General features: G+C 40.6%; 1 protein-coding gene across 1 annotated transcript in view; it reads right to left on the minus strand.

Annotated features, from left to right (window-relative positions):
- The window catches only part of Morc2 (MORC family CW-type zinc finger 2), a 41,339-nt gene extending 27,820 nt beyond the window's left edge, over positions 1-13,519 (minus strand). The window contains exons 1-3 of the mRNA XM_036201576.1: positions 12,325-13,519; positions 2,974-3,027; positions 1,441-1,475 (exon numbers count right to left, since the gene is read on the minus strand). Of these exons, the coding sequence (XP_036057469.1) occupies positions 1,441-1,475; positions 2,974-3,027; positions 12,325-12,392 (157 nt within the window). The 5' untranslated portion in view covers positions 12,393-13,519. The remainder of the gene's footprint in view (positions 1-1,440; positions 1,476-2,973; positions 3,028-12,324) is intronic.
- Positions 13,520-14,394: the final 875 nt, after the last annotated feature.

Raw genomic sequence — 14,394 nt, forward strand, 5'->3', positions numbered from 1 at the left:
AAAATAAAGGAAATACAGGATGGGAAGTAGAGGAGGAGAGTTATAAATACCAGCTAAGGCCATGTGACCAGTAACAGAAACAAGGATTATAGTTGTCATGAGTATTGTATTTTGTTAAGAATGTGTTTGTGCCAGGCGGTAGTGGCACACGCCTTTAATCCCAGCACTGGGGATGCAGAGGCAGGTGTATCTCTGTGAGTTCAAGGCCAGCCTATACAGAGTGAATTCCAGGAAAGGCACAAAGCTACACAGAGAAATCCTGTCTTGAAAAATCGAAAAGGAAAAAAAAAAAGGTTTGTACAGATATCTGCATTTTCTTTCAATTTTCTTATCATGTGATGTAACATCAATTAAGAGAATACCAATGGTTATCATATTTGAGATACTAAAAGAATGTCCCCCAAGGGACATTGCCACCTATTCTAAATTTATAATGCGTTTCCGGTTATACAAGGGATAGTTATGTTAGGCATAATTATGATCTGGTTAAATATATGTGTTTCCAATTATATGTGGGATAATTATATAATATTTAGGCATTATTATGACCTGGTTATTATTTTCATTTAAACTAATGACAACATAAAGAGATATGATGTATGTCAAGTTAACAAAGGGTGGACTATGATGGCTATTCTTGGTTGTCAATTTGACTACATCTGGAAGTAACTGGAATCCAGAAATGGAGGGTACACCTAAGAAGAGATTTTCTGCATGGTTTGAAGTGGGTGGATTCACTTCTTGTCTGGACCTTTAAGGAAGACGACACATGCCTTGATCTGGATCTCGAGGCAGGAAGATACACCCATAATCTGTGCCACACTTTCTGCTGGAAGCCTATATAAGGACATGGAAGATGGACGCTTTTGCTCTTTGCCTGACTTGCCCCCGCCTTGCTAGCACATTCATTCCTTAACTGGCATTGCAGCATACCTCGTTGGGATTCTAGCATGTACTGAAGACTAGATGAGATATTCAGCCTTGTGGACTGAGCAACTACTGGATTCTTGGACATTCCATTCACAGCTAGCCATTGTTACATTAGCTTGACTAAAGCCTGTTAAGTCACTCCAATAAACTGAGAGATCCATTCCAAAAGTTGTTACTCTAGACAACCCTGACTAACACATGGTCTCAACATCTCTTTAAATTACCAGCTATTTTGATCAACTTTCCAGGGTAGAACCTCTGCTATCAGGTGTAGTGAAGGACTAATTCCAAGAAGATCTTGCCTTCCAGAAAGATGACTAATACTGGGTCATTTTACTTCCCACTACTCTGTTCACCACCGTCTTAAAGCTCCTGGGTTCTAAGACATATGTGATCAGAGCTGCCCCATTTCTACCAATAACATGAAGAAATGCTGCCATCTCCAGGCTCCAGATACCAGTTATTTCCCATTCACTTCTTAAGCAATAGAAGGTCTAAAGTCTGGCTTACCAGCATAAATATCTATTCTGGTGGCATCAGCATCTCTGCAAAATTAAAGGGAAAACAATCTGAGATACAAATTAGAACATGAAGTATTAATCAGCAAAATGCATAGTATTTTAAATGCAATGAATATTATTTTGAATTGTTCAAGCTATGAAAAAGAATCAGGAGTTTAAGATCAACCTTAACTACCCAAGAAGTTTGAAACCAGTCTGGGCTACATGAGACCCTATCTCAAAAAATTATGTGCCATTGTAGCACATTGTGGTCACACTAAATTAATAAGCAGTGATTTTAAAAATAATTTTATGCCAGGCAGTGGTGATGCAAGCCTTTAATCCCAGCACTCGGGAGGCAGAGGCAGGTGGATCTCTGTGAGTTCGAGGCCAGCCTGGTCTACAGAGCAAGATCTAGGACAGGAACCAAAACTAGAGAAACCCTGTCTCGAAAAACCAAAAATTCTTAATGTAAGTATAAACTGAATCTTTGTAAACAAACCCAAACTTTTACTTGGTCCTACACAGGAATATGTATCTTCCAGCACTAAGAACACAACATGAGAGTGTTGAGACATGATTCCTTCTAAACACTGCTGCTAACAATGGAAGATACTAGACCAAGCATAACGGCACATAGCACACAGCACATGAGAGGCAGAGGTCAGCAGATCTCTGTATATTTAACTTCAGCCAGTGAATACCAGGCCAGTCAGAATTATACAGTGAGGTTCTGTCTCAAAATAACAAACAGGGGCCTGGAGAGATGGCTCAGCGGGTAAGAACACTCACTGGCTGCTCTTCCAGGACATGGGTTCAATTCTCAGCACCCACACAGTAGCTCACAACTGTCTGTAACTCTCTGGTTCCAGGAGATCCAACACTCTCACAGGACACTAATAAAATAAACAAATAGGGGTTGTGGATTTAGCTCAGTGGTAGATAGAGTGCTTGCCTAGCAAGCACAAGGCCCTGGGTTCGATCCTCAGCTCTGGCAAAAAAAAAAAAAAAAAAAAAAAAAAAAAAAAAAAAAAAAAACTTAAAAGATAGTTTAAAATATATTTAAAAAAATAAACAAAAAACCCACACTGGAAGATACTGATAAAAGAGTATTCACTTGCAATAAAACATGTATTTGGGAGAAGGTGCAAAAGTCTGACCTAGTTTTAAAGACATTCAGTGGTACAGTGCCTTGGCAGCACAAATTAATACTATAAGCTATATATCCCATTAGTTTGACTCTTAAGTTCCTATCTTAATTCTCTACTTTTCATAATTATCATGCTCTGATACACAAGGGAAGGTGGTTTGAAAGTGGTTAAGTTTCCTATTTTTAGGTTGGAATACAAAGAGCAATGAAAGAATTTAAGGTAATCAAGAAAAGTGCCAATTACTGTGATAATAAAAATATTCTTGCTAACAAGTCTCTTAGGAGTTTCAACAAATACAACAAAGCATCTTTCTCTCAAGTCATCAGAGAGCAAAGGTGATGATGATCCATAAAATCCCACTCCAAGCAATTATAGGCTGGAAGACTACATACCTTGCATTATCAACCAGTTCAGCAAGAGCACCAAACAAGAATTCATGAGTGGTTCTGAAATAATAAATTTTAAGAGTCAACAAAAGAAGTATGAACTGAATTATGAGTCTTTAGGTTATAAATATTTAAAAGGCTTAGGAAAAAAATCTAAAATCTTCATGTACATTACTGATGTAACTACTAAATGTAAACTTCTCCAGAACACAAGCCTTTCTAGAGCTAATTCCCCTCAACTCAAGTCCTGCCATTTACTCAAAAACATTTATTCTTCCTATTTCTAATTGAAAAACTCACCTTAAAGAATCTTTAAATTTCTACATGTAATATTAAAAGTAGCGATAAGTCTGCCTAGAAAAGAAATGCCTATATTTTATCTTTTCATTGATTTAACCAGCTGTCAGCTTCTACACAAGAGGAATTGTAAACATACATTTTAACAAGTAAATATCTTGAGTTCTCAATAATGACAGGTATGTTCACAAAACCCAAACTTTCAGTAGCTTCCAGGAGATAACCACTGAAACGTCTACTTAGAAAGTTAATTTTCTCTGGAAACCCACAAAACCATACCAATTGTTATCCTTGCAGGAGAATTCAATTTAATAATAGACAAAGACCTGGTTTTAGCCAACATCTAAGAAAGTTAAAATTATCTATAATATCTCTTTTTGAAAATAAGTAATTTTGTTTATAAGCTGCACAAAAGCCTAAGCTTCCTCTTTTCACTGGTACAGATCACACAGAGATTTTTATATTGCAAGATGCTAAAAGGTATGCTCAATTTATATTTTCTTAATTTGTACAATTTCCTATAACAGTCTTCATTAAATATAAAGATTCCATATAGAACCATCCAGAAAATCAGCTTGACTTTTAAATGAAATACAAAGTTACAGACACAAACTATAATCAACTTTCATAAATTATTCTTGCCTTTTCAGTTTTAGTCAATAATCAAAATGACATTTCCTAAACATTTAGATTGAAATATAACACCAATACCTAGCATTTAAGATCTCTGACCCCTTATCATATTGTTTTCTTTTTCTTTTCTTTTCTTTTTTTTTTTTTTAAGCTGAGGATCGAACCCAGGGCCTTGCACTTGCTAGGCAAGCACTCTACCACTGAGCTAAATCCCCAACCCTTATCATATTGTTTTAAACAAAGTGTAAACCATTTGTTTATAAAACCTCCTAACTGAATTCTCCAAGAAAACTGATTGTCCTCAAAGTTACTCTTCAGTTTTATTTTTACTATAAACTTTTAATACGTAAAACTATCTTTTCCTATAATTTTAGGAAGAAATTTTCTCCCATGAGATCAGTGACTATATCTGTTGCTAATCCAAAGACAGTGGGACCAAGAAAAATGCTGCAGCAAGATGTAGACATTTTTTTAAATCACCAATTCACTTATGGAATGGAGTTCAAATTCTTGTGGCTAAAATCCAAACGTTAAGTACTTAACATGGAAGACTCAAACTTCTAAAAAAACCTTGCCTTAAAAAGTCATCTCTTTATTATAAATATTTAAGTGTTCACAGTTATTGTAGCAATGCCTGTAATTCCAGGAGCCTATAATGACATCATTTAAGAGGTAGTAAGATGAACTCAAGGCCTGCCTGGGCTATGTAACAAGATACAATCAAAAAAATTTTTAGTAAATTTCAAAACTATTACCTTAAATTTGCCAAACTATCAGTTGGATAATGTGTATTCCACTCCATTTTTGTATAGGGAAGTAGTTCTCAACCTAAGGGTTATGACTCCTTTGGTAAGCCTCTATCTCCAAAAATATTTACATTACGATTCATAACAGTAGCAATTATGAAGTAGCAACAAAAATAATTTTACAGTTCCCAACATGAGGAACTGTATTAAAGAGCTGCAGCATTAGGAAGGTTGAGAACCACTGTATAGGAGAGGGCTGGGGATATAGGTCTGTGGCATAGTGTTTGTCTAGTATACACAGGCCTTAGATTTAATTCTCACTGGAGAGAGACAGACGGACAGAAACATAGAGACAGGTTGGAAAATTAAGGTGAATTGCTAAAGACAATGTAAATTACAAGTCCCAATCAAGGCAGTGGTGGTGCACACCTTTAATCCTAGCACTTGGGAGGCAGAGGCGGGTAGATCTCTGAGTTTGAGGCCAGCCTGGTCTACAAAGTGAGTTTCAAGAAGACAGAACTGTTACACAGAGAAACCCTGTCTCAAAAAAACAAAAAACAAACAAAACAGTCAATCTAGAGGCAGAGGCCATAGCTCGGTGTCTGAGCACTTGCCTAGCATGCACAAGGCCTAGGTTAGATCCCTAGTACATAAAATGACAAAAAAGTCAATCTATAGCTAGGCGTGATGGCACACAACTATAATTCCATAACCAAGGGAGGACAATAACAAGTCTTAGGCAAGTCTAGGCTATATAGCTAGATAGTCTTCAAGACAAAATTATTAAGAGGGGAATCCAGCTTTGAGTAGTATCATAACCAATACGGTTTATCTGAGATGCAATTACTGCTAGTTAAAACTACCCCAATACCTCACCATGACTTGAAATACAGTCAAAATTAGAAAAGTGGAAAATTTTGATAGTCTCTACAGAGACTGAAATTATTTTTTTAAAAGAGAATCTAATATTTGTCCTCAAGCTTTCAGTCATCTTCCTGTCTCACTAAGTCAGAAAATTACATCAAATTAGTTTTCTATAAAATTCAGACTGGTGTGTAGAAATACAAAAGTCAATTATATTTTAATAATTTTCATTTATTTAAACATGAACATATTTTTTGTTGGTTTTCTGTTTGTTTTCTTTTGACTTTTCAAGACAGGGTTTCCCTGTGTAGTCCTGACTGTCTAGACTGGCCTTGAACTCAGGGATCTACATGCCTCTGCCCCCCAAGGGCTGGGATTAAAGACATGCACCACCACCACTACTGCCTGGCCTACGAATATGTTTTTTCATTTGTTTGTTTTGTTTGTTTGTTTGTTTGTTTTGGTTTTTCAAGACAAGGTTTCTCTGTGTAGTTTGTTTGTTTGTTTTGGAGCTGAGGATCGAACCCAGGGCCTTGTGCTTAGTAGGCAAGATCTCTACCACTGAGCTAAATCCCCAACCCCTCTGTGTAGTTTTTGATGCCTGTCCTGGATCTCTCTCTGTAGAATAGGCTGGCCTTGAACTCAGAGATACACCTTGCTCTGCCTCCCAGCCATGAACATACTTAACATAACATAACATAACATACATAAGTTAATGAATCAGAAAAAAAAATCAGCTCCCAGTGTAGGGTAATAAGAGAATACTATATTAAGAACAAAAGTAAGTCAGGCAGTGGTGGCACACGCCTTTAATCCCAGCACTCGGGAGGCAGAGCCAGGTGGATCTCTCTGAGTTTGAGGCCACCCTGAGCTACCAAGTGAGTTCCAGGAAAGGCACAAAGCTACACAGAGAAACCCTGTCTCGAAAAACCAAAAAAAAAAAAAAAAAAAAAAAAAAAAAAACAAAAGTATAACTTGTATCAGAAGGGTGTATCAATTCACTTATAAAACAAAGCTCAAATTCTTCTGGCTTAAAAAAAAAAAAAGTTTCTAGGGCTGGAGAGATGGCTCAGAGGTTAAGAACACTGACTGCTCTTCCAGAGGTCCTGAGTTCAATTCCCAGCAACCACATGGTGATTCACAACCATCTGTAATGAGATCTGGCACCCTCTTCTGTATCCATAATAAAAAAAAAAGCAAAAACAACAACAAAACAAAAAAACCCTGTTTCTAGGCTGGGGATGTATCTCCGTTGGTAAGGCTGACTAACATGTATGACATAAAACTAGGTATGGTGGTATAAGCCAGAACTCAGGTGAAGGCAAGAGAATCAGAAGTTCAAGGTTATCCTTGGCTATTTAGCAAGTTTAAGGTTAGCCTGGGCTCAAAGACAAGAAAGGTTATGGGGACAATAACACTCTTTGCCACAAGAACAAAAAAATTTTCAAAAGCACTATGCACTTCCAATTGTTTCATATAGAAAAATCAGTCATTTAGAATCTATTAAGGGGCTATTAAAAGGGGAAGCACAGCCAGGCAGTGGTGATGAACACCTTTAATCCCAGCACTAGGGAGGCAGAGCCAGGTGGATCTCTGTGAGTTCGGAGGCCAGCCTGGTCTACAGAGCAAGATCTAGGACAGGCTCCAAAGCTACAGAGAAACCCTGTCTTGAGGGAAAAGTGGGGGGAGGGGGCACAAAGCACTTCTAGCTAAAATTTCACTGTACTCTATGCAAAGTTTAAGAATGTGCTTTGTACATATAAGATCTAAGGGGGAAAAAAAAAAACCCAAATCTTGTTGCTAGTAGTATAATCAGTATTTTATATATACGTATTTCAGAAACCTAATAGATATTAAAGTATAGCTAAAGAGTGTTTTTTTGTATGGTAGCACACATCATTAAAGGGCCTTCTGTGTTCTTGGTAAGGTCAGAAAAAATACTCAGAATCTCAAATGACAGATGGAGCTTATAGGTATTGACATCATTGTTCTAAATATTTCTTAAAATCATAAAAAACACAAAAATGCATGAGATACCTTTTTTGCCAAATATTTTAAAAGGTACATTTGTTTGCTGGCTAGCATTTCAGATACAATGAACAAATATTTTAAAAAATATTTCTCAATTCATGCAAGACGGCACACACCTTTAATCTCAGCACTCAGGGAGGTAGTGGCAGGTGGATCTCTGTGAGTTTGAAGCCAGCCTGGTCTATACAGAGTTCCAGGACAGCCAGGCCTACATAGAGAGACCCTATCTCAAAAAAAAAACAAAAAAACAAAAAAACAAAAAAAACAACTTCACATACCTAAAATATCATTTGCATATCATCCAAAGTCAACTAATCAGTAAAACACAAGGCTTTTATAAACTTTGATGCTTTCAACTGTGATTTTACCACATGACCTGTAAGTTTTACAGCTCAGCATTTCCAGCAACAAAATCACATGTCAATTTGCTTGTTATGTAAAGAAAATGGTTTCTCTATTCAGCCAACCTGAATTTAAACCAAAAAATTGTCCACAAGCTCAGAGCAATGAAAGCTTTACTGAGTTTTTTGAGTATGCTGACAATAGTTAATTGCCATAATTAGTAGAAAATAAAGCTAAAGGTACATGCCTTTAATCCTAGCCCTGGGGAGGCAGAGGGAGACAGGGATCTCTGTGACCTCAAGAAAGCTAAGAAATCGTGGGGTCATTTTATATTCAAATAGTGTGTGCACATACAAGCATACATACATACCTACATGTATATACACACACAAATACATGGTCACTGTACATTTCAGCAGGCTTGTAAATCATATGAAACACAAGTCTCTGACTTAATAGGTCCCTGTACATTCATTTCTCATATGGAAAAAAAAAAAAAAACACCCAGAAATATTATATGCCAAAGGTAAGTCACGGAATGTTCCAAGAGTAATAGACAAAAATAGTCATCTTATACTTAAGCATTAGGATCACCTGATTACATAAAAGTATAACAAATCAAATGACTTAAGATACGCATCTTAAATTTAAAAACAACAAAAAAAAGATCTTATGCCAAAGGAACCACCACTATAACAAGAATAGCAGCCACAAAACCAATCACCAAAGAGCTTAAAACTCCTTTAATATGAAAACCCTAACCTGTATAATCCCATAAAAAGCAACATATACTATTAAAAGAGACTAGATCTTTTTTCAGGCTATCATGAGAATTTGCAAGCCTGCTCCCAGGCTTGTTGCAGTTAAAATCAAGAATAACCATCACTACTAAGTACCATAGAATCTAATTTTCACAAAAATTAAGACCTGTTTATTCTCTCCAACATACACTTCTTTTTTTGGGGGGGATGGGGGGATTTGAGACAGGGTTTCTCTGTGTAGTTTTGCGCCTTTCCTGGAACTCACTCGGTGGCCCAGGCTGGCCTCGAACTCACAAAGATCCGCCTGGCTCTGCCTCCCAAGTGCTGGGATTAAAGGTGTACACCACCACTGCCCAGCCAACATACACTTCTGAATGTATCTGCTTAGGGACTGGAGATGGCTCAATGGCTTAGAGCACATGTTGCTCTTGCAGAGGACTCAGGCTCAGGTCCCAATTTCTACACAGTAGCTCACAACCATCCCTAACTCCAGTTCCAGGGAATCTGATGCCCTCTTCTCACCTCAGTGGGTATCAAACATGCACATGGTACATATGCATATATTCTCATACACACAAAAATATTTTTAAAAGTGTGTAGTGTCTACCACCAATTAGCAGGCTGCATTAGGTTTTAGTCTAGATCAAAAAGTATAAAGAAAATAGTAGACACTTGACTGTTATTTGGCATATCAACACTATCATATTAGCTCCATCACACAAATGAAGAAACTGAGGCTTGAAAAAGCTGCCCTGTGCATAGGCACAGAAAAGAAGCATTCAAATTTAGGGTTTGTGAATTTCTAAGTACAGGCTTTTAATAAAACCACAAAAATTTCTACCCCTCTAGCCTGGGCTCTGCTTGCAAGTCTACTAACTAAGGAAAATAAAATGTTTATTTCACAATTCAAAATATGGTTAATATTGTTGGTGTAACATCTGAAATCTGCCACTTTTAAAATTTCAAAGAACAAAGAAGGTACCGTAAGACCAATCAATCTTTCCTTCTCTGAAGTTGATTTATTGAACCAGTCAACATTCCACTATTACATGTAAAAATTTTTTAGTTTTTCTTAGAATGAACTTCCAATCAAGTCATAATGATCAAAACAAAACAAAAACAAAACCACTTAAAATTAGTTACAAACAAAAAACTTAAGTTGAGGGCCCAGTGTGGTAGCTCACACCAGAAATCCCAGCACTTAAGACGCTTAGGCATGAGGATCAAGGCCACCCTGGGCTACACAATAAAAGCCTAAGTTAAAAAAAAAAAAAAAAAAATCCTCATCTTCTGGTAAGACTAGACACAAAGTAGAATCACTTCAAAGATCAAGTAAGAAATTCCGGTTTCCAAATGATACGGCAATCTATGTTCAAGCAAGCACAAAATTCCAATTCAACATGGATAAAAGCCACAGAAAATTCTCCAGCATCAGCCGTAGTCAAGTAACTCAGTTTACTTCTTTGCTTTGGCATTGTCTATATATTGTTAATAAAGCATATATTAACAAAAAAAAGAAATAATCCATAATCCTCAGAAGCTTAATAAAATAAACCAAAATGGAAGACTTATAAATCGGGAAGTTAAGTCCTTTGCCTTACACACAAGAAAACAAAACCTTCAAGATAAGTCAGAATTGCATAATGGTTAAAAATAGAAAGCACTTATAGTCAAATCTGGGTACCTTTAATCTGCCTCTGCAGCCTCTCTGAAAGCCTTAAAACAATTTAATTTCCTAGGGCCTCAGTTTTCTCAAATGTAAAACAAGAATAACTGTCAACCTATATTTTAAGCAACAAATTGCTGGTACTACTGTTATTGCATAAAGTGTGTGGTGATGTTGGAACAAAAAGACAGATTTTTGAAGGCCAGTCTCCAAAGGTCTTCCAAGTTTCTGAAAATTTGTAATTCCAAATTTGCCTGTCAGTCCAAAAATCAAACCTGACACATGTGCTGACATTTACAGCACACAATCAGCCATGAACATGAACATAAGTGTCCTTCACTTGCTTGTTCTTAATATGTAGCTCAAACATAAAGAACACCAAAAGTGTAGCCAAAAGCTGTGCTAGCATTTTTGATTAGTGACCTAGGTTCCAGTTTCACAATCTGTATCCAAGGTAATCTCAATGGTACCATCTCTAAACTGATCTACTTCAATAAAAAACAAACAAAAAGCACATCATAAATAATGCAAAATAAAACCTCTTAGAATTAGACAAATCACTGCAAAAAAAAATTACTTTCTTTTCAAGTTTGTTTGTTTGGTTGGTTGAGGGTTTTGGATTTTTTGTTTTGTTGTCTTTGTTTTGAGACAATTTTCTCTGGGTAGCCCTAGAGGCTAGCATGAAACTCAGAGATCTGCCTGAATCTGCCTCCCAAGTGCTGGGTCTATAAAGGCATGCACAACCACTACATGGCTCAGAAAACATCTTTTAAAGTACTATGGAATTACAAAAGGCTAAAAAAATAACTGCACTATTATGGGATAACTGAAGTCTATGCTCTCTAATCTGCATCGGGTTCTTCCACTAACTGGACCATTTATTCATTTAGGTCTCCATTAACTCCTCATCCAGTACTCTAAGAATACTTACCTTCAGCTCAAAAATAACAGGTGAATGTTTTTGACTAGTTTTTAGCCCCCAAAAGGTAACTTAATGAAGGCGTTATAATTGACACTAGCTGGGTGTGGTGGAGCGCACCTTTAATCCTAGCACTTAGCGGGCAGAGGCAGGCGATCTCTCAGTTCCAGGCCAACCTCATCTATATAGTCACTTTCTGGGTAGCCAGGGCTATGCAAAGACTCTGTCTTCAAAATAGATAAATAATAAACCCTAAAATATTCCATACTGAATTGTAATGTTAATCTCTTCACTTTCTCAAGAACCATGAACACAGCATGCTTCTGTGATTTCACATATTTTAAGGGAAGACTACCTAAATCAAGGGCTTTTAAGAAATCTCCGCAGGTCGGTGGTGGCACATGTCTTTAATCCCAGCACTCAGGAGGCAGAGGCAGGCAGATCTTTGTGAGTTCGAGGCCAGCCTAGTCTCCAAAGCGAGTTCCAGGAAAGGCACAAAGCTACACAGAGAAACCCTGTCTCGAAAATAAAAAAATAAATAAATAAAATAAATAATAATAAAAAAAAAAATCTCCACTCCTGCTTAGCATATACAAACTATATCGGATATACTACCAATTTGCCAAATAAACAAATAAAGCCAAAAATAACAGCTTTCTTCTTCCAAGTTGGTCATTCACATGTCATCATCATCATGTTGTTGTTGTTGTTGTTGTTGTTAGAAACACTTGTTATAAACCCAGTTGTCTAGGCTGTCACTAAAGATGTGCAACAGTTGATACTGGATGGTCCACATTTTGGTGATCCTTTGTTGGATTCCTATTAAATACTTGGATGAAACAGCTCAATACACTGACTCCATATAGTTTGTATTTAGAAAATTTTGATCCAGTAAGTGAAAATCATTTTCTTCTAGATTAGCAACATATATTTCACTGATCTCAGTTCTTCAATAGCGCTCAAGACATCCAGTGATACATCTCACGCCAATGACACATGCCAAGGAATAAAAAAGCAAAATTTTCTGAAGTAAGTATTTCCATATTAACATCAAAGAGGAGTTACTGTTTACCTCAGTGGCACCTACAGGATACTTACGAATTTGTGTGCAGATATTCAAAGGTTAGTTGAGCTCGGTTGAGACTGCTGTAATTGGTGAAGGCCATGACTGCAAAGTGTCTCCAGTCTTTACCCGTTAACAGGGGAAGTACATACGACGGAATAGATTTTCTGTCCAGTAAGGGGTAAATATGGGCTTCTTAGTGACACATAAAACAAAATTTCCCTAGTATCTAGCCAAAATAGTCAGACATTTGAAACTGCAAGTGATTTAAGTATTTTGATGACTATGATGTACTATTTTGTTAAGAACTACACCCTAAACCTACAGTCCTTAAGAGTGGTGAGGGTCAAGCTTCCTTCCTGCGATTGCCTTGTGTCAAAAAACGAACGCTTCTCAATGGTCTTCAAAGTTGGCGGTTTATTACTGCTTGCTTCATCTTCGTGGTCTTCGCGTCCTTTTCTTTCTCCTGGAAAGAATCAGGAAATTGATCTACTTCTGTCAGAAAGCTGACGGTCCGCCTCCGTCATTCCCACCGGAGACTTCGTCGTCACCACCACCGAAGACACCCAGCTCCTCCAACAGGCGTGGCCGGGGCGGTGGACTGGATGCTATTTCCCGCTTCACCGCGTCCCAACTGAGAAAGGTCCTTGGTGCTGACTGGCGATTTCTCTCCCCCAAGCCCCGTCCCAACACAGCTGGCTAGTATGCCACAATCACCACAGGTGACGGGTGAAACCACTCACAGTGGCCCGCAGCGAACACCTCACAAGACACCCTGCCCGAATCCCCTCAGGCGCGCCCTTCCCCCACTCCCTTCAGAAGACAGCCTCGGGCCCCCAGGCCTTCCGGGGCCTGGGTCTTGTGGCCACCTCCTGGCTCCTGACAGAGAGGAGGCGTTCGTCCCAGATGCAGGGGAGAGAACCGGGGGCAGTGGCGAGCGCACCCCCAGATCCGTTCGGGCGTTGCCTGCAGCTCGCAGATGCCTTTGTCCCTCCCCGCGGAATTGGAACTCAACCACCGCAGCGCGCTCTTGGAACCATGTGCTGCCGCCGCCGCCGCCGCCGCCGCCGCCCGCGCGCGACACGCCGTGCCTGCACAGATGACGACAGGGCCCGCGTCACGACATTCAGCGGTCAGGACTTCGCCGCCGCCGCCGCCGCCGCCGCCGCCTGCGCCGCTACCTCAGACACCGCTTTGTCTCCGCCAGCGCACGCAGCGCGAGTCCCCTCGCTCACTCCCGACGGCCTGCGCCTCCGAGGCCTCCGCCGCGCCTTCGACCAATCACCGCGCCGCCAGTCTTCCCGCCCCCGCCCTGAGACCCCGCCTCCCGATTGGCGGGCCACGCCGGCCCACGTGACCGGATCTTGCCCGCGCCGGCCCGCCCTCGTCACGTGGGAGCGCGCGCCGCTCTTCCTGCTTTTCCTGACCCTCTCCGCCATTTAAAGAAACAGTACCGGGGGCGGGCCGAGCGACGCAGCCGGGACGGGAGCTGCAGCGCAGAGCGGAGGAGCCATCTTGTCTTGTCGCCGGGGAGTCAGGCCCCTAACTCGAAGAAGCCCTGGCGCGCCCTCCCCCCCTCCCCGGTCTGGTAGGGCGAAGGAGCGGGCGTGCGGTCGATCGAGCGATCGGTTGGCGGCTCTTCCTCCTGCTCTGGCATCCAGCTCTTGGGGCGCAGGCCCGGCCGCCGCGGCGCGCGCCCGGTGGCCGCTGGCGCTCGCGCCGCGTCTTTCTTCTCGTACGGAGAACTCGGGCGGCGGCCTATGCGTTTGCGATTCGACGAGGAGTCGTCCGGGTGGTTGGCGGCGGGGGGCAGCTGCTCCGCCCCGCTCCCGGGGAGGCGGCGGGGGAGGCTGGGGTGGCCGGGGCCGGCCTGGAGGCCTGGCGCCACCCTTCCGGGCCTGCTAGGACCCAGTTGGAGGGACAGGAGGGAGCTGGAGGATGGTTGGTGGTGGGCTTTCTCCTTTGCCTTTTCCTGCTTATGCCACCTTAGTGGGGGTCCGGGAGCTCTGGCGGCAGCTCCGGGGTGGGGATTCGAGCTCCGGAGTCGGAAGATCTGGGTTTGCTTCCGGGCCTAGCCACCCGCTGGCCGAGTGACCTTAGGCAAG

The sequence above is a fragment of the Onychomys torridus genome, chromosome 10, assembly GCF_903995425.1.
Source record: "Onychomys torridus chromosome 10, mOncTor1.1, whole genome shotgun sequence".
Taxonomy (NCBI): Eukaryota; Metazoa; Chordata; class Mammalia; order Rodentia; family Cricetidae; genus Onychomys; species Onychomys torridus.